The 27,262-nt window shown below is 35.8% G+C and overlaps 1 protein-coding gene across 11 annotated transcripts in view; it reads right to left on the reverse strand.

Moving 5' to 3' along the window:
* ANKRD17 (ankyrin repeat domain 17) overlaps positions 1–27,262 on the reverse strand; it is a 154,185-nt gene that overhangs the window by 20,195 nt on the left and 106,728 nt on the right. For 7 of the 11 annotated variants that reach the window (XM_060187844.1, XM_060187843.1, XM_060187842.1 and 4 more), the window contains 12 exons: positions 24,231–24,342; positions 23,944–24,089; positions 20,652–20,794; positions 19,447–19,660; positions 18,688–18,863; positions 17,599–17,640; positions 16,494–16,656; positions 15,311–15,406; positions 13,982–14,098; positions 5,894–6,065; positions 1,461–1,911; positions 317–472 (listed from right to left, as the gene is read on the reverse strand). In XM_060187844.1, coding sequence (XP_060043827.1) covers positions 317–472; positions 1,461–1,911; positions 5,894–6,065; positions 13,982–14,098; positions 15,311–15,406; positions 16,494–16,656; positions 17,599–17,640; positions 18,688–18,863; positions 19,447–19,660; positions 20,652–20,794; positions 23,944–24,089; positions 24,231–24,342 — 1,988 coding nt within the window. The remainder of the gene's footprint in view (positions 1–316; positions 473–1,460; positions 1,912–5,893; positions 6,066–13,981; positions 14,099–15,310; positions 15,407–16,493; positions 16,657–17,598; positions 17,641–18,687; positions 18,864–19,446; positions 19,661–20,651; positions 20,795–23,943; positions 24,090–24,230; positions 24,343–27,262) is intronic. The other 4 variants (XM_016188361.2, XM_007523547.3, XM_007523549.3 and 1 more) reach the window with 1 other exon arrangement.

The following is a 27,262-nucleotide window of genomic DNA, read 5'->3' on the forward strand; positions in this document are numbered from 1 at the left end:
ATTATCACAACGAGGTTACAACAACAAGGGCAACAAAAAGGGGGAAAGAATGGCCTCCAGGAGCGGTGGATTCATGGTGCAGGCACTGAGCCCAGCAATAACCCTGGAGGGGAAAAAAAAAGTTAATAAAATTTCACTGTTTCCTAAATTATTTTAGAGGCATTAAAATAATTATCCATTAATATGAAAATTCACTAGATTAGATTCAGTCTCAGATTTATTTGAAACCACTGGAGGAATTTAACTGTAAGGTATATCATACCTCAATGTTATAGAAAATTCAGAAAAAGAATGAGAAAAATAATCAAATACTCACCTTCTTACAACTTCTTTCCACCCTTCTTCTCTCTTTTGTCCCCGCTTAGGACTAGCTACTGTTAATTTCCCATTTGGAGAGGAAAGGGGAGATGGACCAGATTTTGTGCAAGTTGAGAGAGAATTACTGGTCACTTCACTGGCAGTCTCTGACAATCTTCAAATTAAAGAGATAAAGTATATTAAATATAAACTAATTATAGTATTTTTAAGTAATAAAGGCAGATTATTATTTTTATTTTTAGACAAATATAGCAAGTAAATGAGGACCACATGTGTATTTCTCTTCAATGCATAACATAATTATTAAGACATTTAAAAAAAATTTTTATGGGGGGGTTAATGGCTTAACGTATAATCCTTAACATATAGGCACAGCCTTTCATGCTATATTGATTGGTGTCTAGGAGACAAACCAGTACTTCAATATCCCTTTATCCTATTTCTTAACCCCTCTCCCCAGTCTTTTGCTTTAAATCAACATGCTACACCCAGTACCCTCTATTGTTGTTTTGCCATCTGAGTTTACACTGGGGCTAGGTACCCACATGACAGCTCTACTGCTTTGGCATCTTTCTTTTGACAGGACAGGAGGGGAAGACAAAGAGAAATAGCTACAGCACTGCTTTGCCATTCACGAAGATTCCTCTCCTTGCAACAGGGGACTGGGAGACTGAATCTGGACCCTCATGCATAGTAACATGCGCACTCTGCCCTGTATGCTATAGCCTCAACTTTCCTACCCCACCCCATAAGAGAAAAAAATGGTTACTGGGAAAGGTGGAATTGTCACATATGCACCAAGCTTCAGTGACAAACCTGGTGATTAAAAGCACAAATATATATATTTTTAAATACTATGTAGCTGTCATATTTAGTAGAGTTGAACCACACTAGTAATCCTGGAGAAATCACAATTAATGCTTTTAATGAGCTAAGCTATATATGAAAATGAATTACACTGGAAAAGTAACTTTATCTCTTTAATACAAAAACGATCATTATTCAATTTCAGTGGAATCATGCATTTTTTAACTGAGACACATCCTTATATTGCCAAGTACCAATTTCCTTTATGAAATATGTAGCAATGAGGTAATTTCACAAAGATACTATAAAAATTAAAAGTAAAAAATGGAACTAACTTTACTGAAGTCTTGCCAGAAACAGATTTTCTCTCCTCCTTTGGAAATGTAACCAGAACCGATGGTTGTTGCTTCTTACTGGTCACAGTAGTAGTGACTACAGCAGGTGAATGATTGTCACTCTTTCGGCTGCTGTTGCTGTTACTACTTTCATCACTGCAGCTACTAATCCTCATGTTATCACTATCCCCACTCTCACTGGTACTGCTGCTCTTGGACTCTCCATTAACCTTCTCTGGCTGGTTGTATGAAATTGGTAGTGGATCATCAAATATAATTTGAACATTTTCTGGAGTTATTTTATTTTTTCTGTTTTTCCTCTTTGAACTGGTTGTCGTTATAGTATTATTTCGTTTACCATGGGAACCTGCCAGCGTTGTCCAGGTTGCAGATATACCAATGGTAGTAGTGGTTGTAGCACTTGGAGGCTCTGTCAAGACTTCAGGTTCATCTATAAAAGTATCGATACTGAATTAGCAAATTCTGTAAGTATGCTGAACATATATTTAATTTCAAGTGCTTGAATAAAAGTAAACCCAAGAGTTACTTTGCTACTACTAGACATTAAGTTGGTTCTATTAATGATGAGATGGGTAGGATCAATCCATTCTCCTCTCCCACACTATGTCCTAAACAAAGCATAAAAGGCAATTAGAAGATTATTTGAGACAATTTGGGAAATGTAAATATGAATTAATGTATATTTAGTAATCATCAGATTTATTGGTTGTAGTAACTGAAAAATGAATAAGGAGAAATAAGTATAATACTGTTACTGTAATGTGGATTTTTTTTTTCAGCCAAAAAACTACCAAAGCAACAAAAATCCCAAAATATTATTAAACTTAAGCAGTCAGGATGGTGGAAAAGTAGGCAGAGAATAGAACTTTCAAATTTGAGTCTCTTCATTGTATATGCTGGCATTTTGGGTGGTCTGCCCCCCCTCAACCCCACTCCAATGAAAGAAAAATGCTGAAGGAGAACAAGAAGAAGAACAACAACGAAGAAGAGAAGGAAAAAAATAAAATCAGAGTTGATTGAGTAGGGTGCATTTTGCCATCCAGATGGTCTAAGATTAAGCTCTCACATCACCTGTGTCACATCATTAGAGGTAGTGCTGGTGGCTCTCTATTTCTATCTGTATGAAAAAGTGGCCCACAATGAATTGAAAGGAAAATTTTCTAAAGAAGAGATACACATGGCTCAAAGACATGAAGAAATGATCCACTTCACTTACCAGAGTAAAACTACACTAAGATTCCATCTCACATATGTGAGAATGACCTCCACTAACACAATAGGGAATGACAGGTGTTGGCAGCAAAGTTGTGGAGAAAAAGAGACCCTGCTAAACAGCTGGAGGGAATGCAAGCTAGTGCAACCCTTCTAAAAGACTGTATTGAGGATCCTTATACAAGTAAAAATCAAGGTACTTTATGACACAACAATACTACTCATAGGCATTTATCCAAAGGAGATGCAAACAGGAATTTGAAGGGACATAGGCACCCGTATGTTCATAGCTGCATTATTCACAATAGCCAGACAGAAGAAGCAGTCTAAATGCTTACTGACATAAGACTAGATTAAAAAAAAGTTTGGGGACATATACTCCATAGAATATTTCTCTGCAGTCAAAAAAGATGATACTACTATGTCCTTTGAGACAAAATAGATAGAACTGAAGGCGACTATGCCTAGCAAAGTAAGTAAGGAGATGGGAAACAGGAACATGATAGTTTCACTGATATGTGTATTCTAGAGAATGAAGACACATGAATTTGCAAAACAGATACACACAAAACAACAATAATACAATCGAACAAACTTGTTTCTAAGACTTTGTGCAAATTATGGTGATTATCTTTAGGAAGATAGGGACACAGAACTTTGATGGGTCAGTGTAATGTAGAACTATAAACTTGCAATCCTGGAACCCTCTATTAGTCACAAATCAACATTTAAAAGGTAGCCGAGTGTAGTGAAATTGTGTCCATTTCATTGGAGGGGGAAAAAGAGGTGAAAAGAGAGGATAAGAATTTATGAATACACAAGTTAGTCTAATGGTGGTTACTGTTTGTAGGGTGGGGGCAGAACATTTTGTGGGTGTGCTGTTTAAGTATATCCTGTACTCTTATAATCTTACAAATCAGAATTACACACACACACACATACACACGCACGCGCGTGCACATGCACACGGATTAAAAAGAAATGATTGGGGCCAGGTGGTGGTGTATCTGACTGAGTACATATGTTACAATGTGAAGACCTGGGTTCAATGCCCTGGTCCTCACCTGCAGAGGGAAAGCTTTTTGAGTGGTGAAGCAGTGCTGCAGGCATGTTTCTCTGTCTCTTTCCCTATCACCCCCTTCCTTCTTGATTTCTGGTTGTCTCTAATAAGTAAATAAATACATAGTTTTTTAAAAAGTCTTGATTATAGAAATCTTTAAAAACTCTTCTGTAATGGGAAATTCTTCAATATAAAAATCTTACAGATGAGGAAACCAATACAAATATATACTCCATGCACATTTGGTGGTTTAGTGACAAAGTTTCCTCCTCACAGTATCCTCATCATTACACTAGTTTAGTTAGAATTTGATTTAAAATAGATTCCTAGGACTAGAGAGATACGATACATGCCTGACATGTGCAAAAATCAAGTTCATTTGCACCTAAGTACCACATGAGAATGCCATGGCACAAGGAAAGCTCTAGTGCTATGCCGGCTCTCTATCTGAATGGAAAAAGCACAAGAACAGTGAAATAAGCCTGAGTTAAATAAACCTGCAGAGTTCTAGCTCTGTAGAAATTAAGAATTAAAAAAAAACAAAAAACTTTTGTGCAACTCAGATTTGAACCTGGCTCTAACTGAAAGTTCTAATGCTATGAGTTTTTTCACCCTCTCTGTCACTATCTGTAAAAATAAATAAATAAATAAATACAAACAAACAAAAAAACCCTTTCCCAGGAGTTGGGGAGGTGGCTAGGCAGGAAAGTTTTTGTCTTGTTTTTTTCTTTTTTTCCCATTCCACAAAGCCTTTGGTTCAACCTAAGAACCACAAGAAAGAACAAGAGTGGTATTCTACTAAAGGCAGATGAGTAACCTGTCCGATCTCTTTTAATTATTCTCTCTCATAAAAATAAAAAAAAAAAAAACACAGAAATTGGGCTGGGGGCAGGGTGGTGGTGCACCCAGTTAAAGCACACACCTTAGTAACTTTAAGGACATGGGTTCCTACCTGCTATGGGGAAGCTTCATAAGCGGTGACGCAGTGCCATGCAAATATTTCTTCTCTATCTCTCCTCCCCCTCTCAATCTTTCTGTCTAATCAAATTTTTAAAAATTGGGCTAGAGAAGCATTCAGTAGTATAGTTTATCATGACTTACATGAAGGAGACTCTCAGATCTTCCCTAGAACTATATAAAGACATTTTTTTTGAAAAATACCTGGATATTATATTATAAATATGGGTTTATCATTCATTTTAATATTAATCATATAGACTATATTAACATAGTATTAATAACTTATTTTTAAGTGTGATTATGTAAAGAAAATAACTGTTACAGTATGTACATAGGCAAAGTACTAGGCTATATGCTATAGTTTTGGACAGACTTTAAAAAATATGTATGTATACTTAAATACAAAAAAGATAAAGAATACATGATAAAAATGTACACTGTTTTAAAGCCAGATGGAAGTTATTCAAAAGTTTGATTTACTATTCTTTTAACTTGCCTGTAGTTTTTAATACCAGTGTTCTGCTCAGCTCTGGTGTGGTGCCAGGGATTGAACCTGGGACTTCTGTGTGGCCTCAGGAAGGAATATCTGGTAAACTATCACTAGTGCTATCTCCCCAGATCCTGAAATTCACTTTGATAAATACTGGGTAGAGTCAATTAGCAAAATTATTAGATAAAAACCTCAAGGGCTGGGCCTACAAAACACCAGGGAAAGTACCTGCTTTGCAAGGCACACAAACCAGTGTAGATCTCACTACACTGGGGGAAGCTCCAGTGCTGTGATGCTTCTCTTTCAATTCTGTCCTTCTTCTTCTCCTTCTTCTCCTTCTCCTTCTTCTTTTTTCCTCTTCTTCTTCCTCTTCTACCTCTCCCACTCCTCCCCTCCTCCTCTTCCTCTTAAATTAACTTTTAGGTATTTATTTTACCAGAGCACTGCTTACTGTGAACCTGAGACTTTTGGCTCCACTGGCATAAAAGGGTCTTTGTATAAACATTATGTGATCTCCCCTTTCTATCACAAATAGTTGACATGGAACAATGAAGCCCCAGCAACAACAACACAACAGCAACAACAACAAAAAAGAATGCAAGGGCTCAACTCAGAAATCTATTTTTATTTTAATTTCCTGATATTTAAGGAATAGGTTGAACAAACTGAATTGTTATGTAGAGACAATACCTTCAACTTTATGCTTTTCTTTTTCTTGAGCAGCTTGCAGTTCGAAATTTTCTTTATTTTTGGCTTCAATTTCCTCTAATTTTCTTCTTTGTTCCTCTTTTTTCTTTCTTCTTTTTTCCTTTCTCTTTTCTCTTTTGGCAGCCAAAGCCAGCCTCCGGCTTTCTTCCCTTAACTGTTAAAAGAAGCAATAAAACAAAATTATAGAAGTGAAGTTTATCTGGTAAAAAAGCTGTGACACAGTATTACATAATGGAACTGAAATGCCATGAAATTCAAAGGCATACAGTTGGATTCACTGCTTGATCAAGATCACAATGGACTCATGGCAATGCAAAAATGATGTATTTTTAAGTTTTGGTGGTGCCAGGGTCTTGAACATGACCTCCCTCCATTGCTTCTGAACCAAATGTTTCACATTACTTTAGATAAAGAAAAGGGAAAGAAGGAATAAGAAATGGAGAAGCATCACAACACTACTTCATCATTCATGAAGTGTAGCATGGTACCGTGGTGTTCAGGTTCTTATACATGGTATAGTATGTGCTCTACTGAGTGAGCTATCTTCCAGCCCAAGAAAATAATATTTTTAAGTGTCAAGTTCAAATTAATAATAAAAGACACTCTAATTTATTTAAAATATTTATCTCCTAATGAAAGAGAGGAAATCAGAGTATCATTATGGCACATGGGATGCTGGGGGTTGGACTTGAGACCTCATAGATAGAAATTTCACTGAGGAAGAGATCCAGAGGGCCAACAGACATATGAGAAGGTGCTCAAAGTCACTGGTTACCAGAGAAATACTAATAAAGACAACAATGAAATGCCCCTTTTACACCTGTGAGAATGTCCTACATTAGAAAGAATAGTACCAACAGTTGATGGAGAGGATGTGGGGAAATAGGAATTCTTCTGTACTACTGTAAACTGGTTCAAGTCCTCTGGAAAACAGTCTGGAGATTTCGTAGAACACTAGAAATAGACCTACCCTGTGACTCAGCAATATCTCTCCTGGAGATTTGCCCAAATGAAACAAAAACAATTGTCAGAAGAGAGCTATGTAAGAGATCTACATATACCTATGTTCACAGCAGCACAATTTGTAGTAGTCAAAACCTGGAAGCAACCCATATATCTAACAGATGAATTGCTAGACAAAAAAAAAAAAAAAAAAACTAGCACAGCTATATACAAGATGCTGGGTACTATACCCCAAACCCTATCAAAGGGACTTTCCAAAGTTAACCCTATCACCAAATAATGTGATGATAACAATAACTATCCATTGTCTTCTTGAACCCTAAGACAACAGGAACCTCACATTTCCACTGTAGAGCCTGTATTTCCCCCAGTCCTGGAACCTTAGGGTGGGGCCCACTTTTCTGCATGCTGCTCTCAATTCAAATCAAATAATATTGCATCCGCGGATTGCAACCTAATCAACACGAGTGCCACCCCAGCATGCTTCACTTAGACTGTGACCAGAGACTTCAGGTGTGGAATGACAACCCTTCAGCTTCATCATTAGGGTGAGACCTTTCCTTTCATAGTATTCTCTAATTCCATTCCAGGTGTTCCACTCTCCAATAAAGTCCCCAAACCTAGATATAGTCCAGGTCCCCTGAGATAGAGCATAGGTTCACCCGTGCCCATAAACTAGGGGGAAAATATATACCTGAAAGCAGAAGTACACAAGAGCTTGCAGGGAATACCCCCAACACTTCATCTAGTCTTTAGGTCTTTAGGTCCATGATTGTTCAACAATTTGTTTGGCTTTGTATGTTAACTCTCTTTTCAGCCACCAGGTTCCGGATGCCAGCAAGATGCTGACCAGACTTCCCTGGACAGACGACCCCATCAATGTGGCCTGGAGCTCCACTTCCTCAGAGCCCCACCCTACTAGGGAAAGAGAGAGACAGACTGGGAGTATGGATCGACGAGTCAACACCCATGTTCAGCGGGGAAGCAATTACAGAAGCCAGAACTTCCACCCTCTGCAACCCACAACGACCCTGGATCCATACTCCCAGAGAGATAGAGAATGGGAAGGCTATCAGGAGAGGGGGTGGGATGTGGAGATCGGGTTATGGAAATTGTGCGGAATTGTACCCCTCTTATTCTATGGATTTGTTAATGTCTCCTTTCTTAAAAAACAAACAAACAAACAAAAACTATAGCATATATACAAAATACAATTCAGCCGCTAAAAATGACAAAGTCATTTCCTTTGCATCATTTTGCATGGAAATTGAAGACATGATGTTAAATGATAAGCCAAAAAATACTGAATGATCTCAATTATAAGCAGGACTTAATATACAGGGACAGGGAAGGAGAACACAAACTGAAATGTGGAAAGGGAAAGGTGTTTTGTCTCAAAGCAAAAGACTCTGGGGAACAAGGGGAAAGGATAGGCAGATGAGAAGTTTGGGGTCCTGGTGCATAATGAAACTATACCAGTGTGTCAACCAATACACTGTAAATCATCAACCCCTTCAATAAAAAATTTAAAAGTTGTATCTCTTAGTTTTTTTCTCTTTTAAAAATCTTATTTATTATTTATTGGATAAAGACAGAGATCATTTAAGAGGGAATGGGGAGAAAAAGAAACACCTTCAGCACTGCTTCACCACTCATGAAGCTTCCCCACTGCAGATAAGGTTTGGGGGCTTGAACATAGATCCTTCACACTGTGATGTGTGAACTCAACCAGAAATGCCACAACCCAGTCACTAGCTTCAGTTACTAATGAGAGATAGGAGAGAAGAGGAGGGGAGGAGAAGGGGGAGAGAAGAAGGAACACCTGAGCATTACTCTGACATATGTGATTCCAAGAATAGACTTCAAGAACTCATGTCAGCAAGTCGGGCACCCTACTTGTTGTATAACCTTCCAGGTTGCAAGATAATCATCTATTAAAGATCAAATTTATTTATTTCATGATACAGTGAGTGTCTAATGAAAGCAAGAGAGACACACATGAAGAGTACCACTCTAATACAGATAGTAACATGGATCAACTCAGAGTAGTAGTAGCTCTAGTTGCTGAGCTATTTTCCTAACCACAATGTTTCTTAATAAGCAATTGTGTTGCTACTACTTTTATTATTATTATTATTTCTTTTTCATTTTTTAGCAGTACACTGATAAGCTCTGGCTCATGGTAGTACTGGGAACTGAACCTGGGACCTTGGTGCCTCAGGAATGCAGATTTTATTTATTTATTTTTGTAGAACCATTATGCTGTTGCCATAGCACTCTTAATAAGGTATTTTAACTATTAAAATATCCTCTATGGTTAACAAAGTAAGAAAATAATTTTCGAACTATTTTATTTAATGAAAGAGAAAGATCAAAACTACTTCTTTGTGGTTTGGCTATTGGACTTTAACCCTGGTATTGAAGTATGGAAATGCTGTGAATTTCCTGGTTACCAAGCTCTCTCTCTATTTTTTAATTTTACGTCTTCTAAAAGATGACTTTAATTTATGCATTCCTTTTCCATAATCTAGCATTCTGTGGGGCGGGGGGCTAGGGCAAGTTTGGGATACTTTTCTCTTATTTTTTTTTAAATTTCTTTATTGGGGGCTAATGGTTTACAGTCAACAGTAAAATACAATAGTTTGTACATGCATAACATTTCCACATAACAATACAACTCCCACTAGGTCCTCTTCTACTATCATGTTTCAGGACCTGAACTCTCTCCCCCACCCCAGAGTCTTTTACTTCGGTGCAATACACTAGCTCCAGTCCAAGTTCTACTTAGAGTTTTCCCTTCTGATGTTGTTTTTTCAACTTCTGCTATAAGTGAGATCATCCCATATTCATCCTTCTGTTTCTGACTTATCTCACTTAACATGATTTCTTCGAGCTCCATCCAAGATGGGGTAAAGAAGGTTAATTTAATTTGTCTTGTTTTAATGTTAGTTAGGGACTTTCATACATGATAATTTCAGCACTCAGGTGCATTTTTTTGGGGGGGTAGTTTTCAGGTGATACATACCACAACAAATAAACTTTTTCTCTGATGCTATTAGCATATTTTTATGTTTACATTAAATATGTCTTAAAATAAGAAGTCATTTTATGGAAAATGTTACATTACTCAAAGTAATGAAACCAGTTCATCATTGGCCAAATAATTTTATTGTCTCATCAGAACAAACTGACTACATTTAATTTTTGTTTATTAAAAAAATTAATCTCTGCGGGCTGGGCAGTATCACAGCAGGTTAAGCACACATGGCGCGAAGCGCAAGGGCTGGCGTAAAGATCCTGGCTTGAGCCCCCAAGCTCTCCACCTGCAGAGGGTTGCTTCACAAGCAGTGAAGCAACGGTCTGCAGGTGTCTATTTGACACCACCCCAGTCTCCCCCTCTTCTCTCTGTACTATTCAACAACAGATAGTATAACAACAACAAGGGCAACAAAAATGGGAAAATTAGCCTCCAGGAGCAGTGGATTTTGTAGTGCAGGCATGCTCAACCCAGCGATAACCCTGGAGGCAAAAAAAAAAAAAAAAAAAATCTCTTAACTTACGGGCAGGGAAGGCAACAAAGAGCCACTGTGGCATAGATAGTGTAATACAGGGATCAAAACTTTTTTTTTTAATTTTCTTATTTTTATTTTATTTTTTATTCCCTTTTGTTGCCCTTGTTGTTTTACTGTTGTAGTTATTATCGATGTCATTGTTGTTGGATAGGACAGAGAGAAATGGAGAGAGGAGGGGAAGATAGAGAGGGGGAGAGAAAGATAGACACCTGCAGACCTGCTTCACCTCCTGTGAAGCGACTCCCCTGCAGGTGGGGAACCGGGGGACTCGAACCGGGATCCTTACGCCGGTCCTTGCGCTTGGCGCCACCTACGCTTAACCCACTGCGCTACCGCCCGACTCCCGGATCAAAACTTTTGACCTAATGCTAAAAGTCCTTTACCCTACTAGTCCACAAGACCAATAAAGAAGGAATATTAACAGAAAAGCTAATCAGAGAAGCATTTGTTCTTTAAATGAAGGCAGAAAGTTACTATCCATGCAGACCATCATTTTAGACTAGGTAAACTGAGAAATGACTACAGTTATTATGTCCCAAAAATTAAAATAAAAAATTATTTTTTAATATCAGTTTTAAGTTAAAAAATAGGCCAAACACTATCAAATTCCAACTCATTAATTTTTCAAACAAAAACAGTAGGCTGGGATTCTAGAATTCTGTGTTATGCACCACCCTCACTCAAAATAGTCCACAGTATGCAGAAAAAAATGAATTCATGATTAAAAACTATTACATATGGGCGCAACTGATAAAATTAATTACCCATTAAATTTATAATTAACTGATAAGATCAATTACCCATTAATTTTATAAAAGGATGAGCAATGTCATTTGAAAGTTCCCTTAAACTTTCTTTTTTTTTTTTTTTAAAGATTTTATTTATTACTGAGAAAAATAGGAGGAGAGAGAAAGAACCAGACATCACTCTGGCACATATGCTGCCGGGGATTGAACTCAGGACCTCATGCTTGAGAATCCAAGGCTTTATCAATGCGCCACCTCCCGGAATACCCCTTCGACTTTCTTATCTGAGACTCTTCCAAGTATGAACATCAAAGAAATGCCAGTAAGAATTCAAAGTAACTTGACATTCATGACAAGTGAATGACAGTGAAATATTTTGGAACAATCAAACTTAAAATACATAGAGTCAATGGGGAAAAGTATTCTTTAAAAATAAAAACAGCAAAATGTAAGGGAGTGTGTATTCATAATGTTTATCAGTGGTAAGAAAATTGTAATAAACTTGCTGTGGATTATATTCTGCAACTACTTAAGTCACTATCAAAAACCAATTGCCATTGTTTGTTTTTTGAAAGTACATCTGCATATATGTGAATATTGATTTTTCCAGCAGTCATTTACTGTGTGCCTCCAAACATGCCAGACTCCATTTCATGGTTCCTAATTCTAATAGTAGAGAGTCAAGAAAACTAAGTAAAATGCAGATTTTAGAGTGTCATAAAGTGAAAATAGGAATAGGAAGTATGTTTACTGATGAAAATATATACTATAAAGAGTCTAGGGATACAGTTAAGACACAGAGTATAGCAATGAAAGAGAGTGGTGAGAGTGAGCCACAAGCAGGTAATACTGTCAAGAGAGGCAGGCAAATTACCTATGACCCTAAAAGGGTATACAGGTAATTATAGAGGTAAGGACTTCACTAGATTTACATTTTTCAATAAATATCTTTGCTTATTTTATATTTAAATTACAGGCATTGGCATAAATTAACACTGAAGTTGATTGAGGACATCCTTAATAAAATAGCTCCTATAGTCTGTCTGTTCATGGACTTTATTGACGGGTACAATAAATCTCTGTATTTTAAATTTTATATGCAGGAAGTAATAATAAGATGTTTAAAAACAGATAGCTAAGTCTAAAGTACAGAAAGGACTTAAAACAGAATGTTTTAATGTTATAGGAACACAAAACTAAAATAAGTAGATACTGTTCAGTTGAGGAAGGAGGGAAGAAAAAAAAAACTACTGGATTTAGAATTTTAAAACACTTGGTTCAAATCCTTGCCTCACTTAGAAAAGTTGTTAACTGTGGAGTCGGGTGGTAGTGCAGCGGGTTAAGCATATGTGGTGCAAAGCTCAAGGACTGGCGGAAGGATCCCAGCTCCCCACCTGCAGGGGAGTCGCTTCACAAGGCAGTGAAGCAGGTCTGCAGGTGTCTATCTTTCTCTACCCTTGTCTTCCCCTCTTCTCTCCATTTCTGTTGTATCCAACAACAATGGCAACAAAAGGGAATAAATAAAACCTAAAAAAAAATTTTTTTTAAAAAGTTCAAAATGACCAATAGAGTTCATTTTAATTTGACCAGAATACCCATCCCTTCGATAGCTCAGCTGGTAGAGCAGAGGACAGTAGTTGACCAGAAAATACTTTTAAATGAGGAACTTCTGGAGTCAAGCAAACAGCTCAGTAGCACAGTGCACCTGTTGTGTGCATGAAGCCATGGGGGGAAACCCCAATCACTTAACAATAAAAAGAATATCATAAATGATACAGCAGTTACTATATTCACCGTCAAATATAAAACATTAATTTCCCCCAATACAGGGAAAAAAATTATACAGCAGTGATCTCATCTATCTCAATCAATTTTAATTAGAACTCCTCCAGTACTAAATATTTATTTGGAAGATATCATGTTTTCATATTAAAATTAGAATAACATGCTTAGGATAATTCGAGTTTTAATTATACAAAATAAAATACAAGTTAAACTCAGCAAATAAAACAGGCCAGATGCAAATCAAAATGGTTGTTAGTTAACTATCACTGCATATTCTCCATAAATTAGAGTATATGTTAAACAATATGTTAAATTTCATGGTACTTTTAACCTTTTTTATAAAAGCTGAGAAATGGCAGAATATGTCTCCCACAGTCAATGCCAATTAATTCTTTTCTACTATGATTATTTATTTATTTATTTATTATTTTATTATTATTTATTAATTATTTATTATTTATTATTATTAATTATTATTATTTATTATTATTTCTGCAGTTTTCTAGAATACAGCTATTGACAGGAAGGGGGAGTAAAGAAGCAGCTACAGGAATTTCCAAACATTATTTTGTTTGGAGATTTTTATTCCACATGGGAATGATGTTGTAGTTGGCCTGAAAGAGAAAAGTACAAGAGAAGTCATCCATTTAAAAAATTTACTCATTGTATTTCACTAGCTGGTTATGCCTTGGTGGTGTATTTTGGTACCTCTGAGTGGTGTATCTGTTGGCAACAAATTATGAGGTTTAAGATAAAGTATATACCTGGGAGAGTTTAAGAAACTAAACTGAGCATTGGAGACTGGATTCACTGACTTTCAAATCAATGTAATTTTCTATTGATACTCAATATACTCAGTTCTCTCTGCTACTTGAGCCAAACATGGAGAGAAAATCATGTACATAATTTAAAATCAAAACAAAACATTAACAAGAGTACAAATTATAGGGAAGAAAAACAGGAAAGTAAAAAGTAGGCTTTTCATATATAAAGGTTATAATTACCTTTTCCAAGTCTAACTCCTCTAACAAAATGCTGGCATTTTTGTTTGCTTCAGCAGCCTGTCTATCTTTGGCTTGTACTATTGATTCCATACAAAGATGACACTTCTTCAACATTTCCTAAAATGAAAAACCAAGACATTTCCAGCCTCAAAAAACAATTCACATTTAGATCAGTTTTTAAAAACATTAAGTGCTTAACAGATCTTGAATGAACATAAGCAATGAAAATCAGAAGATGAAAAAGGTACAAATAAACAATTTAAACAGCATACTTCTAAAAACACAGAGAGCTTCTACTCTTCTTCAAAATATCCATTTAACTGATATTTTGGAAACAAAAACTGCATAACTTGAGTGAAAACAAATAATTGAAATAATTTATCAATTGGGGTAAAAAGCTGGGTTTAAAATTTCAAGTACTTTCTTGACAAAAATTGTGCTAAAATATTAAAATTCTGCTGTTAAGAAATTTATGTGCAAAAATCTCTCAAATCAACACAGGTACTAGATATTAATAACTACATTATTTGAATGCAGTGTTGGCAGGAAAGGGATTCCTTCTTATTAAGAGAAAAAAAAGTTATAAGATGTCTCACCAATCCAGCCAAGCTCAGTAGTATTCACAAATGTTATCAAGGGTAAATTGAGAGGCATGCAAGATAGTGAATTACCTATGTTAAATAAATCAATCCTATGGAGAAAAGCTGTTCAATGCCATGTAAAACTGTTGAAAAGACATACAGATATTTAAATTTGTTGACCTCTTCAGATTTTCAGAGGTATGTCTTAGGATTTTATTCAAATGTTAGCTTAAGTCCTATATGAAAATATCCTGAGAGGATGATCACAAACAGGATTTTACCTTCCTACTTTTGTTATTAAAAAACAAAACAAAGCAAAACATAAGTTATATCAATTTTTACATAATGCTAATAAAGTCAAAGATTTCTTGCCTAGAATTTTAAAAAACTATATTCATTTTTCTTAAGGTAGGAAAAAGAAAATCCAGTAAGTTTATTCTACTCAAAATACCAATCTGCATAAACATAGATAGGGATTACAGCACCAATGAACACTCAAGAATGTTGCACTAGATTGGTTAGTGTTTGTACAATAAATTAGTACAAATACTATTTTGAGAGCTAAAGTTAACTCCAGTACAGAGATGTCTTTCTTTTAAGTAGTACTATAATTTATTGCCAAATACTAGACAATCATGTAACACACAGTTACAACCAAGACTCCCCACCCCCAGCAACAGAATGTATATAAACTTATAAAATCAAAGGAATTCCTAGGTCACAGAATGGAATAAACTTGATCAATTACCTTATCAGTGATGGTTGCTATGTATCTCATACATTCAGAGTCTGATGGAAACTGATTAACTTCTTTGACTAAATAGCGCACCACCTTCACATGACCCTAAAAAATGGATACCCATGTCAAGTTGAAAATAGATTTAACACTCAGTAAACTGGTATCTTAAAAAAGATTTCTGTCAAATCATTGTACAAACTAAAGGCTAAATGGGTACTATTTTCATTGTAAATAAAAAAGAAGTTTGTTTCTATTAAGCTAAGTCTAATTTTTTTCAGTTGCATCCCACTCTCCCAAAATCAATAACAACAACAACAACAAAGAATGATGTCATTTAAATTCCACACCAAGGGCAACAACAAAATAGCTCTCTAGGATACTACACTACTTTGCCATATGTAGAGTTTGAGCCTTGCTCCCACTGCACTGAAGAAAGTTTAGGTACTATAAAAAAATTTTTTTTCTGTTTCTACTTTGTTCTTGTTAGCCAACTAACTAAATAAATCCAAACCATTAAGATAGAATACAAAGTGGGATATATATATATTCTTTTCACCAGAGCACTGCTCAGTTTTGGATTATAGTGGTGTTAGAGATTGAATCTACAACCTTATCTCTTGAGTTTCATGTGACTTTTTCAAATGCAATAAATAAATCTTTAAAATACATATTAATACAGCAAACACTGAAGTTTGCACGGCATTTTTATCTATATTTTCCACAACAAAATTGTAACCCTAAAAAAATAATTTTATTTTACTAATAACAAATTAAAACCATCACTTAAGAAATCAAACAAATGAAGTAAATTATGTAGGATGTAGGTCTCGGTTTCTCTCCCTCTCCCTCTCCACAGCTTTTGAAAATAGCCTTTTGATGTTGCCCCCACAGCAATTATTTTAATGACTTTGTCACTGCTGAGGTTGTTTCTTTTTTTTTTTTTTAAACCAGAGTACTGATCAGCTTTGGCTTATAATGGTGCTGGAGACTGAAGCTGGGACTTTGGAGCCTCAAGGCATGAGTCTCTTTGCATAGTCATTATGCTATCTAACCCTGCCTGACTGCTAAGTTGTTTTTTTTTTCTCCTTTTTTGGGGGGTGGGTGGGAAGAGTCACTATAAAATGAGAACTTTTATTAATCACCAAACTATGCATTTTTCTACTCTATAAAAATGAAGATGAAAGACTTCTACCTTTCTAAATGCTGCCATGAGAGGTGTTATCTTGCGGTTATCTGCTGCATCCACATCTGCACCTGCTTGCACAAGTAACTGAACCACATCAAGGTGTCCACCATTTGCTGCTAACCACAACGGAGTGTTCCCCTTCTTGTTACGTACATCAATGTGGGCTCCCCTAAATTAATGACACATACAATTCAAAATGAAATGACACAAATAACAGTAAAAACCAACTAGTACTTATGAAAATATTTTAAAGGAGTAAAATGCATTTTTCTTTTAAAATTAAAAAAACTCTAGTTAACAAATTAAGTCACTGAACTAAAAAATTACCATCAATTACTTTAAAAAAAAAAAAAAAGATTTGTGGGAGTCGGGCTGTAGCACAGCGGGTTAAGCGCAGGTGGCGCAAAGCACAAGGACCGGCATAAGGATCCCGGTTCAAACCCCGGCTCCCCACCTGCAGGGGAGTCGCTTCACAGGCAGTGAAGCAGGTCTGCAGGTATCTATCTTTCTCTCCTCCTCTCTGTCTTACCCTCCTCTCTCCATTTCTCTCTGTCCTATCCAACAACGACAAGAACAATAATAATTACAACAATAAAACAACAAGGGCAACAAAAGGGAATAAATAAAATAAATATTTTTTTAAAAATTTGTTTTATTTTAAATCTTTTTTATATTTATCTTTACTTATATTTATTTAATAGATAGGCTAGAGAGAAATTGAGAGGGTTGGGGAGGTAAAGAGTGGGGAGACGGGGAGAGAGAGACCAACATGCAGTACTGCTACACCGCTTGTAAACCTCCCGCAGGTGGGAACCAGGGACACAAACCTGGGTAACTGTACATAGTAACGTGTACACTCAACCAAGTTTGCCACCACCTGGCCCTGCTTTTCTTATTTTGAAAATAGTGACTTAATCCATATTTGTGAAAACATGTATCCAGAGGCAACTATAATTGGACAGTATAATTTGTAGTCTTGTATTTGTATTATGTGATTTCAGAAAAGAATGAATATAAAGATACTATGGTATCTGGGGAAATAGTTCAACTGGTAGAGAACAGTACTTGCATGACTCAGACTCCTGGTTCAATACCCAGGGATCACATGTACCTGGCTTCTCGCTCCCTCTCTCCTTGTTTTTCGTGTGACATTCTGTTTCATGAGAAAAATAAAATAAAAATTAATGAGAACAATGGAGAAATGTCAAAATAAAACATTTTAAGATATTTTATTTACTTATTTGATAAAGACACAGAGAAATCACAAGGGAAAGGGGAGATAAGAGTGAGAGAGCAAAAGAGAAATGCCAGTAGCACTGCTACAAAGCCTGTGAAGCTTTACCCCTGCAAGTGAAGAGTAAGGGCTTGAACTCAGTCCAACTCCCTACTGGGTGCACTACCACCCAGACTCCAAATTCAAAATATGGTATATTTTAATATTTTATTTTATTTAGGATAGAAAGAGAGGAAAAGAGAAAGGGGGATATAAAGAACAGAGAGACACCTGCAGCACTGCTTCACCACTCATAAAGCTTTCTTCGTTGCAGGTAGGAATCAGAAGACTGAACCCAGGTCCTTGTACAATGTAACATGTATGTCAACCAGTAGCACCATCAACTAGCCCCCAAAATAAGTAGATGATTGTATATGTAATACTTAGTGGATATTATAATACATAAGGCTCATGGTGAATAGGTCATAGCTACTACTAATTTTTTTTTTTTTGGATACCTTTAGACTTAAAATAGAAAATCCAATTAATGATGCAAATAATTTCTAAAGGAGTAAAAACTGAAACTTAATGGTTCTTGTCTGATATCTTGGTATGTTCCCTATTCACTTAGCAAAACTGAAAACTATTAGATACATAAAAATGCATAACAGCTAGATGTTCAAATACATTGTTATCACACTTTAAAAAGTATAAATACACAAGAAAACAAGTATTTTTAGAGTGCACTAGAACAAGTCAGACAATCATGCTCAATCATTTATTTCAATCATTCATTGAAATAAAGCAGACTAACAATGTCAAAACTCTGAAAAGGTAGAAAAAAGGTAAGTAAAAAAATACAGTAACATGAAATAACATATATATGTAGAATTAATCACATTAACTCAATATGGTTTTCTCATAGAGAATAACTATAAGTAAATTACAAGGCAATATACTTATATACAGGGTATGGTAACATTATACCTGCCAATGAGAAGCTCGCAGAATTTATAATGCCCTTTGTCTGCTGCTATGGTTAAAGCTGTATCTCTTGAGGAGGGCACTGGAGGGGCATTAACATCAGCACCTTTATCCAAAAGAACTCGGCCCACCTCTGCATATCCACCAGAAGCAGCTTCCATTAGTGGTGTGAGGCCAGTCTTAAGTTTTGGAAAAAAAAAATTTTAAAAAATAGTAAGAAATATAACAAAATAACAAACACATACATGTGTGAAGTAATGTGGTATATTTGTTACAAAGACTCAATTAAATATCAGCACTGATACTGCTAATCTATGAATTATCATGAAAGACAATAATTCTAATGTCAATTTTTAAAAATCATATAAGATGACATTTAATACATTTCTTCTCTTCACATATTTTTCAGATGGCACCAAAGCAATAAATAACGATAGTTAATTATTGAGCTAGTTTCAAGAGTTAATGTTGTGAGGGCTGTGAAGATATTATGATTATACAAAAGATTTTCATGTCTGAGGCTCTGAGATCCAGGTTCAATTACTAGCATCACTACAGGCAGAGCTGAGCAGTAGGGGTGGAGGATGTATTTTAAAAAAGTTAAAAGTTAACCGAATCACACAGAACATAAGTAATAAGACTATTAATAGAAAAAATAATTCTGCTATACCACTTGATAATGAAAACAATCAATTTGTAAATCTCTGGTTCTTCTCCTTCTTTCTTTCTTTCTTTCTTTCATCTTTTTTTTTTTCTTCTCACCTTAGCTCTGTGTTCCACATTTGCTTTTCGATCAAGAAGAAGACTGACCACTTCAGTTCTTCCTTGGAAGCAGGCTAAGGTAAGGGCAGTGTTCCGATTGGTTTCTATTTGAGCATTTATGTCAGAGCCCATGTCTAACAGGAGCTTAACAGCAGCAGTATGTCCATTCATAGCTGCTAACATCAGAGGAGAAATGCCCAATTTGCTACCAGTTCTAAGGACAGAAGTATGGGTAGAGCAAGTGGAAAATGCATATTTTTAGTATTTCAGAAAAAATGGATTATTAAATTTCATTTCAAAGTTTACTAAATATTTTCTAGGATTATCTAAAACAATCAACTTTTACTTACGTTACAGAAAGTCTCTGAATTACTACCAAGACTCTGTTAGAAATTGTTTATCATCTAGAACTAGAATATTTGGGGGGTATCATTCAACATAATGACTTGGGCTGAAAGTGACTAGCAAATTTTAAGTTCCTGGGCCAGGTGGTGGTGCACTGGTTGAGCGCACATGTTACAGTGTGCAAGGACCCAGGTTCGAATTCTCAGTCCCCACCTGCAAAAAAAAAGCTTCCAATTCCCAGGTTCTAATTCCCAGTCCCCACCTGGGAAAAGCTTCAAAAGTGGTGAAGCAGTGTTGCAGGTGTCTCTCTGTCTCTCTCCCTCTCTATATCACCCCTTTCAATTTCTGACAGTCTCTATCCATCAAAAAAAATTAAAAAAAAATTTTTTTTTTAATTTTAAGTTCCTATAAAGCAACTATTTTCTAAATAAAATAGGGGGAAAGATCTTATGGGGGAAAGATCTTTTAAAACTGCATTTATTTTTACCATCACAGGATATACAATAATTCCCTTTTTAAAAGTTTATTTGATAGGACAGAGAAACTGAGAAGAAAAGGGGAGACAGAAAGAGAAACATCTGCTGCACTGTTTCCCAGACTATAAAATTTCTTCTCTGAAGGTTGGAACTGAGGATTGGAGTCAAGGTCCTTACACATAGTACTGTGTACATTTAAATGGGTGCATAACTGCAGAGTCCCTTTGGTTTTCCAAGTTCTATATCAATAATTTAAAATTAAATCATGAACAATTTGGACTCTAAATTTGTAAAGTACTTCCTAATTATAGCATTGAAAATAAGTACCCCATAAATTTCTTTAACAATAGACTATTAAGGAAACTGGAGGAAAAAAAAACTTGCCTAGAATTAATTTCGGCTCCAGCATTTAGTAATATTTTGATAATGTTCACATAACCACCTGACGCAGCCAGACTTAGAGGTGTGTAATCTGACACATTCCTGTGCTCTTTATTTGCCCCTCGAGCTAACAACAGCTCCACCACCTGAAAAGAAAAAAGAGGGGAAAACGTGTTAAAAAAGGAAGACGAGGAGGAGGAGGAAGAAGAGATTCTATTACTAAGAGTCCCTGATGTTACAGAGACAGTGAAAACTTAAGTTTTCTTAATTCCATTAAATAACCACTATAGTTCAGCCACCAGGTTCCAGATACTACCATGATGCCAACCACTTCCCTGTGCAGACGACCCCACCAATATGTCCTGGAGTCCCGCTTCCCCAGAGCTCTGCCCAAGTAGGGAAAGAGAAAGACAGGATGGGAGTATGGATCGACCTGTCAGTGCCCATGTTCAGCTGGGAAACAATTACAGAAGCCAGAATTTCCTCCTTCTGCATCCCATAATGACCCTGGTTCCATACTCCCAGAGGGATGGATAAAGAATAGGAAAGCTATCAGGGGAGGGGATGGGATATAGAGTTCTGGTGGTAGGAATTGTGTGGTGTTGTACCCCTCTTACCCTATGGTTTTTTGTCAGTGTTTCCTTTTCATAAATAAAAATTAAAAAAGGAAAAAAAGTAGCCACTACAGGAAATGATCTATTTCCAAAAAATGAATAACCATTCAAAGTAAAACAAATTAAGTGTTAAATTAAGTACTAAAAACAAACAAACAAACAAAAACCCCAAAGTACTCCAAATCAAAGAAACATTTTTTAGAAGGTAAGATCATTACATAAGAACGTTTGTATGAGGCTGGGGAAATAGCTCAACTGGTAGAACACTGAATTTACATGCTTGAAGTTCCAGGTTTGGGCCCCAGCACTGCATGTACTTGAGTAATGCTCTGACTACTTTCTATTTGTCTCATATGAATTATATCTCTCAAATTTAAGAAGTAAAATTAAAAGATAAATGGAACAAAGGAAAAAAAGACTATTTCCTGTGGTCCGGGAGGTGGCACAGTGGATACAGCATCGGACTCTCAGGCATGAGGTCCTGAGTTCAATCCCCGGCAGCACATGTACCAGAGTGATGTCTGGCTCTTTCTCTCTCCTCCTATGTTTCTCATTAATACATAAATAAAATCTTTAAAGAAAAAACAAAAAAGGCTATTTCCTTAAATAGTATAATATGTTACATTTAATAAGGATAGAATAAGATTATAATATACTAAAGGTTTTAATATTACTTTGAAATCAACTGAATTTTTTAACTGAACAGTGAAAACTTTGTTAACTATATAAAGCATGTATTGTTTCAGGCCATATAGCTGGAAATTCCATTTCTGTCAAAATGATACTGTCAGTATATTTCAAAGCAGAAGTATTTGCATTGCTATTTGATACTATACAATAAATATTTCCATTTAACATTGATACTTAATTGCAAAAATTTCTTTCACTGCATTTCAATTTAATATTAACAGGAAAATATCTCTCTGGTAGTAAAAATTATTATCATTAAATAATTTTGACTACCTTAATATTGTTGAGTTTAAAATAGTTTAACGTACTAGTAACATACATTATGGATACATAACAAATTAAAGGAGACAAATGTATTCACATCATCAATCAGGTGAAGCGGCACACTAAGGACAAACATGTCTTTTGCAATCTCCTGTAAGATAATCTAGTAATGACTTCAATGACTAAATATGAACATACATATTATCTACTTGAAATATACTGAAGCACAAATTCCTTCGGGGAAGAAAAAAATGTCTGTACAATTATTAATTTATATATATTTTTCTCCCTCCCTAGAGGTGTGGGGCTGGTCATACCCAGGATTTCACCAATCCAGACTTTTTCAGGTAGAGGCAAATAAGCCACAGTACCAAAGCATCTTTTAGTGTGGTGGGGGCCAGGCTCAAATCTGCCTTATACACATGACATGGTTCATTTATTATTTTGTTTAATATACAATCCTTACCAATTTGTATCTTCCTATAACATGTACTATTTTATTAAATTTCCCATGCTCTCTGTAGAAATCATTCTCTTCATTTTTTAAAAAATTTGTTTATCTATACCTTCACTGGTCAAAGTAGGTTAGATATGTTTTAAGAAATGGCACTAGCAAACAGGGTGGGGTGTCAGATGAAGGGTCTGAAAAAGGTATTCTCAAGCAAACAATCAAGAGAACAAGACACTGGGTCATTGGCAACCCAGACTCAAATACCTGAAGATAAAAAAGAGTATAAACTTCTTTCTCTTTATTAGAGAACAGAATTAGTGATAGTATGGAAACTTACGTAAGACATACTTCGTGCCTGATACAAACTTAAAATTTTACGGTAAACAGGATGGTGAAAAATATGTTTAAGCTGAAAAGGAAAGTAACCTAGGTAGCTGGGTGTTTCTAAATGTAAGATTCAACAATTCTCTGATTGAGAAGCTGCCAGTCTACAGAGACAGCAGAAATGATACTCAAAATGGCTATCAATTGTCCATAAATTGGATTTTAAAATGCAGTTAGGTTTGCCAGTTGATTATTAAATGCCAGAAGAAGATACAGAATACAGTTTAAACCTGTAATTTCTTGGTCACTTTAGCTATTTAGTTTATGTAACAACAGAACAACAAAAAGGAGTTACAGGAGATAGCACAAGTTATGCAAAAGACATTCATGCCTGAGGCTCTGAAATCCCAGGTTCTAATCCCTGCACCCCCATAAACCAGAGCTGAACAGTACTCTGGTAGAGAGATGGGGCCGGGGGTTATGTGCAAAAATACTATATAATCATATGCAGTAACATTATGACAAGAGTCCTCAGAACTATGAAAAACTGAATACTCTCTATTTCTTATTTATGTTACACACAAAGAGCAAAAGAAGCTGAGTCTTACTACATTTTTGTGCCAAGGACTCTCTCTGTAACTAGAAAAGACAAGAAAATAAAGGTCCTGTTTATCAAGAGCTTACTGATTTGATCTGGCTATCTTAGCCTGAATGTAACAAAAAGGGATTCCCATAGCAAGTAATAAATTTAGATAAGCAGGATAATAAGTAATAAATGATTTCCCCCCTGGCAATATAGCTTATACTAACACAGTCATACTTGTCCTTTTGCTAATAGTTTCAGGTTCTGTGACAAATATAAATGACAATTCACTATTCTGATAAAATCATTAAGATAAAATATTCATTTGCTGAACAAACGGCGAAAAAAAGACACTAGGAAAAACAGTACCTCTTGTCTCCCCCCAGAACAAGCCAAAGAGAGAGGTGTATCCTTGGTTCGTTCTGACTGGGCTTCAATGTCTGCACCATTATCCAGCAATATTTCCACAACACCAACATGACCAGCTGTAGCAGCCAAGATAAGTGGAGTAAAGCCTGAAGAAAAATAATAATCTCAATACATGCAAAGGAACAGTACTGTTTTATGTTATATAAGTCAATCAAATAAGTCTAGAAGTATTATTTTTTCACAGAACACCAATATTTCAGGGGAGGGGTAAAAAGAGTAGGTTCTACCTTTCTTGTCTCGGTGCTCAATACTAGCTCCTCTCTCTAGCAGTGTTTGTACCAGTTCCTCATGACCACCAGCACAGGCAAGCGTTAGCGCTGTGTCATGATTACTCTCAGTCTGTAAAAAAATTTTTGATAAGCATATTGTTAATCTACAAATCTTAAATTACATAAAATACATAAATCAATTACACACATATACGTATGCATCACTATACTGCATCAAACATTGGTATAGTAAGCTTTTTTCATTAGTGGCCAACTTGCAATTTGTTTTTAAAAGCTATAAATAAATATCTGAACCGTATGGGCAATTTTCACCCCCCTTTATGGGAAATTCTTATAGCAATCAAAAGAAAGAAAGAATGACTGTCTACCATGTACTTCAGCTACATGATTAATGAAAAGATATGCTGTGTACTCACATCCATTTCCAGTCTTTAATGAAGTGACATAATAGGAATTTACTTTTACATTTCAAACAACTAGAGTAAAGGAAAAGTATTTGAAATAATAGTATCAGATAAGTAGTTCATGACTATGATCTCTGAGAAAAGAAATGATTAATTAAGCTTATTGCCCAGAAAGTTTCCAGGCTTCCAATTGAGGGAGGGAGTACCCAAACAGAATCTACCAATTTCAAGAGTTGAGAAGACAGTTTGAAAAGGCCATGGTGGCTGTGTTTAATGGTGCAGAATGAGAACAATAGTGATAAAGAGAAAGAGCACTCCATAAGTGTACAGACTGAGAATAACTGTTCCTATTCTCAATCTGAGACAACAGACCTTAAAATAAATAAAATTTAAAAAGATAGGGATGGACATTACTTAATGCTCAGAATATCAGTCAAGAGGACTTAATGATTATTAAAATCTATGCACCCAATGAGAGGCCATCTAAATACATCAAACATCTACTGAAAGGGCTACAGCAATATATTAACAGCAACACAGTCATAATAGGGGTTTCAACACCCCTTGGATGTTAGACCAGAAACTATGAAATACTCAGAGGAAAATACTGGCAGAACTCTTTTCCATCTAAATCTTAAAGGCATCTTCAATGAAACAAATCCAATTACACACACACACACACACACACACACACACGCACACACACTAAAATAAAATAAAATAAAATAAATAGTTGAACAATAAACACAAAACAGAACTAGGACTGAGTCTGGTGTACTGCACCAAAGTAAAGGACTCTGGGGGGGGGGGGGGATTGAACTGTTTTGTGGAAAACTGTGAAAAGTGAACAGGGGTAGGTGGCATTCTAGTCATGAAAAAAGACTTTTATTCCTGAGGCTCCAAAGTCTCAGGTTCAGGGTAAATTCACTTCTTTACCCCACTTGGATGGAGCTCAAAGAAATCATGTTAAGTGAGAAAAATCAGAAACAAAAGGATGAATAAGGGATAATCTCACTTACAGACAGAAGTTGAAAAACAAGATCAGAAGGGAAAACTCTAAACAGAACTTGGACTGGAGTTGGTGTATTGCACCAAAGTAAAAAACTCCAGGGTGGGGAGTGAGGGTTTGGATCCTGAAACATGATGGCAGAAGAGGACTTAGTGGGGGTTGTATTGTATTGTTATGTGGAAATGTTATGCATGTACAAACTATTATATTTTCCTGTTGACTGTAAACCATTAATCCCCCAATAAAGAAAGCAAAAAAGTGTACAAACTGCTTCCTTAAAATGTTCAGTTGAGTTCACAACTGAACTCATAGTAAAAGTGCACAAAGAAAATGATCATTAAGTCAGGGAAAGACTAACAGAAAGGAATCGTACTCAACAAAGAGCAGAGTTTTAACAGGGTTTGATTTCCCAGCCAGAATACAAAGATCTTAAAACACAAAGGATATTAATCAACTACAATCCTCAACAGGAGATGGGTGTGTGTGTGTGTGTGTGTGTGTGTGTGTGTGTGTGTGTGTGTGTGTGTGTGTGTGTGTGTGTGTCAAGCTAGCTGTTCTGGACTCATCTAATAAAGTTAAAATGCTAACCTTAAAATGAAAAATTCTTTACAAGTAACTAAGCAGCTACTTTAAAAACAAAGCCTCAAAATACATAAAAAGATTATATAATATGCTAAAAAATGTTCTAATTTGACATGACAATGTTAGTATACACTGAGTTGTTGGAAAAGTTATGATGCATTTGTTTTTCAAATGTCATTTTTTATATATACAGAACAAAGATCAATGATATATTGCCTGTTTTGTTCAATAACCTGCCATCTGTCAGTAAGCTTCATAACTTCATTCATAGAAGGACCTGTCTTTATCAGTGAAAAACTGAGCAAAGTGTTGATGAACAGCCTCTTAACTGAACATTATACCACACGGAGTTTTGAAGAAAATGAAAAAAAAAAATGGAAGTCTCTTGCTCCAAGGTAAAATAAGTATGGTGGGTACAGCAGCATAATAATTTCTGATGGATGATCAAAACTGTGTGTGGGTCTCTCAAGTTTCTGTGATGGAACACAACTCCTTTACGATTAACAAGCTCGAGATGTTTCTGGGTGATGGATTCATTCAAACTGTCCAGATGCCAATAGTACACATTCAAATTGACTGTCTGGTTCAAGGTAGGAGCTAAAGCATCAGACCACACCGACAGCACAGCCTTCCTCTGATTAATGCTTGCTTTCCATATTGGTGGAAATGAATCACCAGGTCAGTACCTTCACCATTTACCAGTCGATTCAAAAAAGGGTGATATTCTTCATGTTTAATGAGCATGTTACAGATTCTTATACTTACCATCAAATAAACTTTGAGCTCATGGGGAACACAAATACCGATAGCTTGTTTATGTATCTCAGCTTCTACTTGAATTATGGATATTCAATTATTCTGCAATCTGTGATGTGATGTGATGTGATGTGATGTGATGTGATGTGATGTGATGTGATGTGATGTGATGTGGGTTTAACTTGATCAGTGTCTTTATGAGGAGGGTAACTGAGGTCAAAATCACTGCACAGAACTTTGTGAACTATTGTTAGCACTGAGTTCTTGTAAAGTGTTGT

The sequence above is a fragment of the Erinaceus europaeus genome, chromosome 3 (genome assembly GCF_950295315.1).
Source record: "Erinaceus europaeus chromosome 3, mEriEur2.1, whole genome shotgun sequence".
Taxonomy (NCBI): Eukaryota; Metazoa; Chordata; class Mammalia; order Eulipotyphla; family Erinaceidae; genus Erinaceus; species Erinaceus europaeus.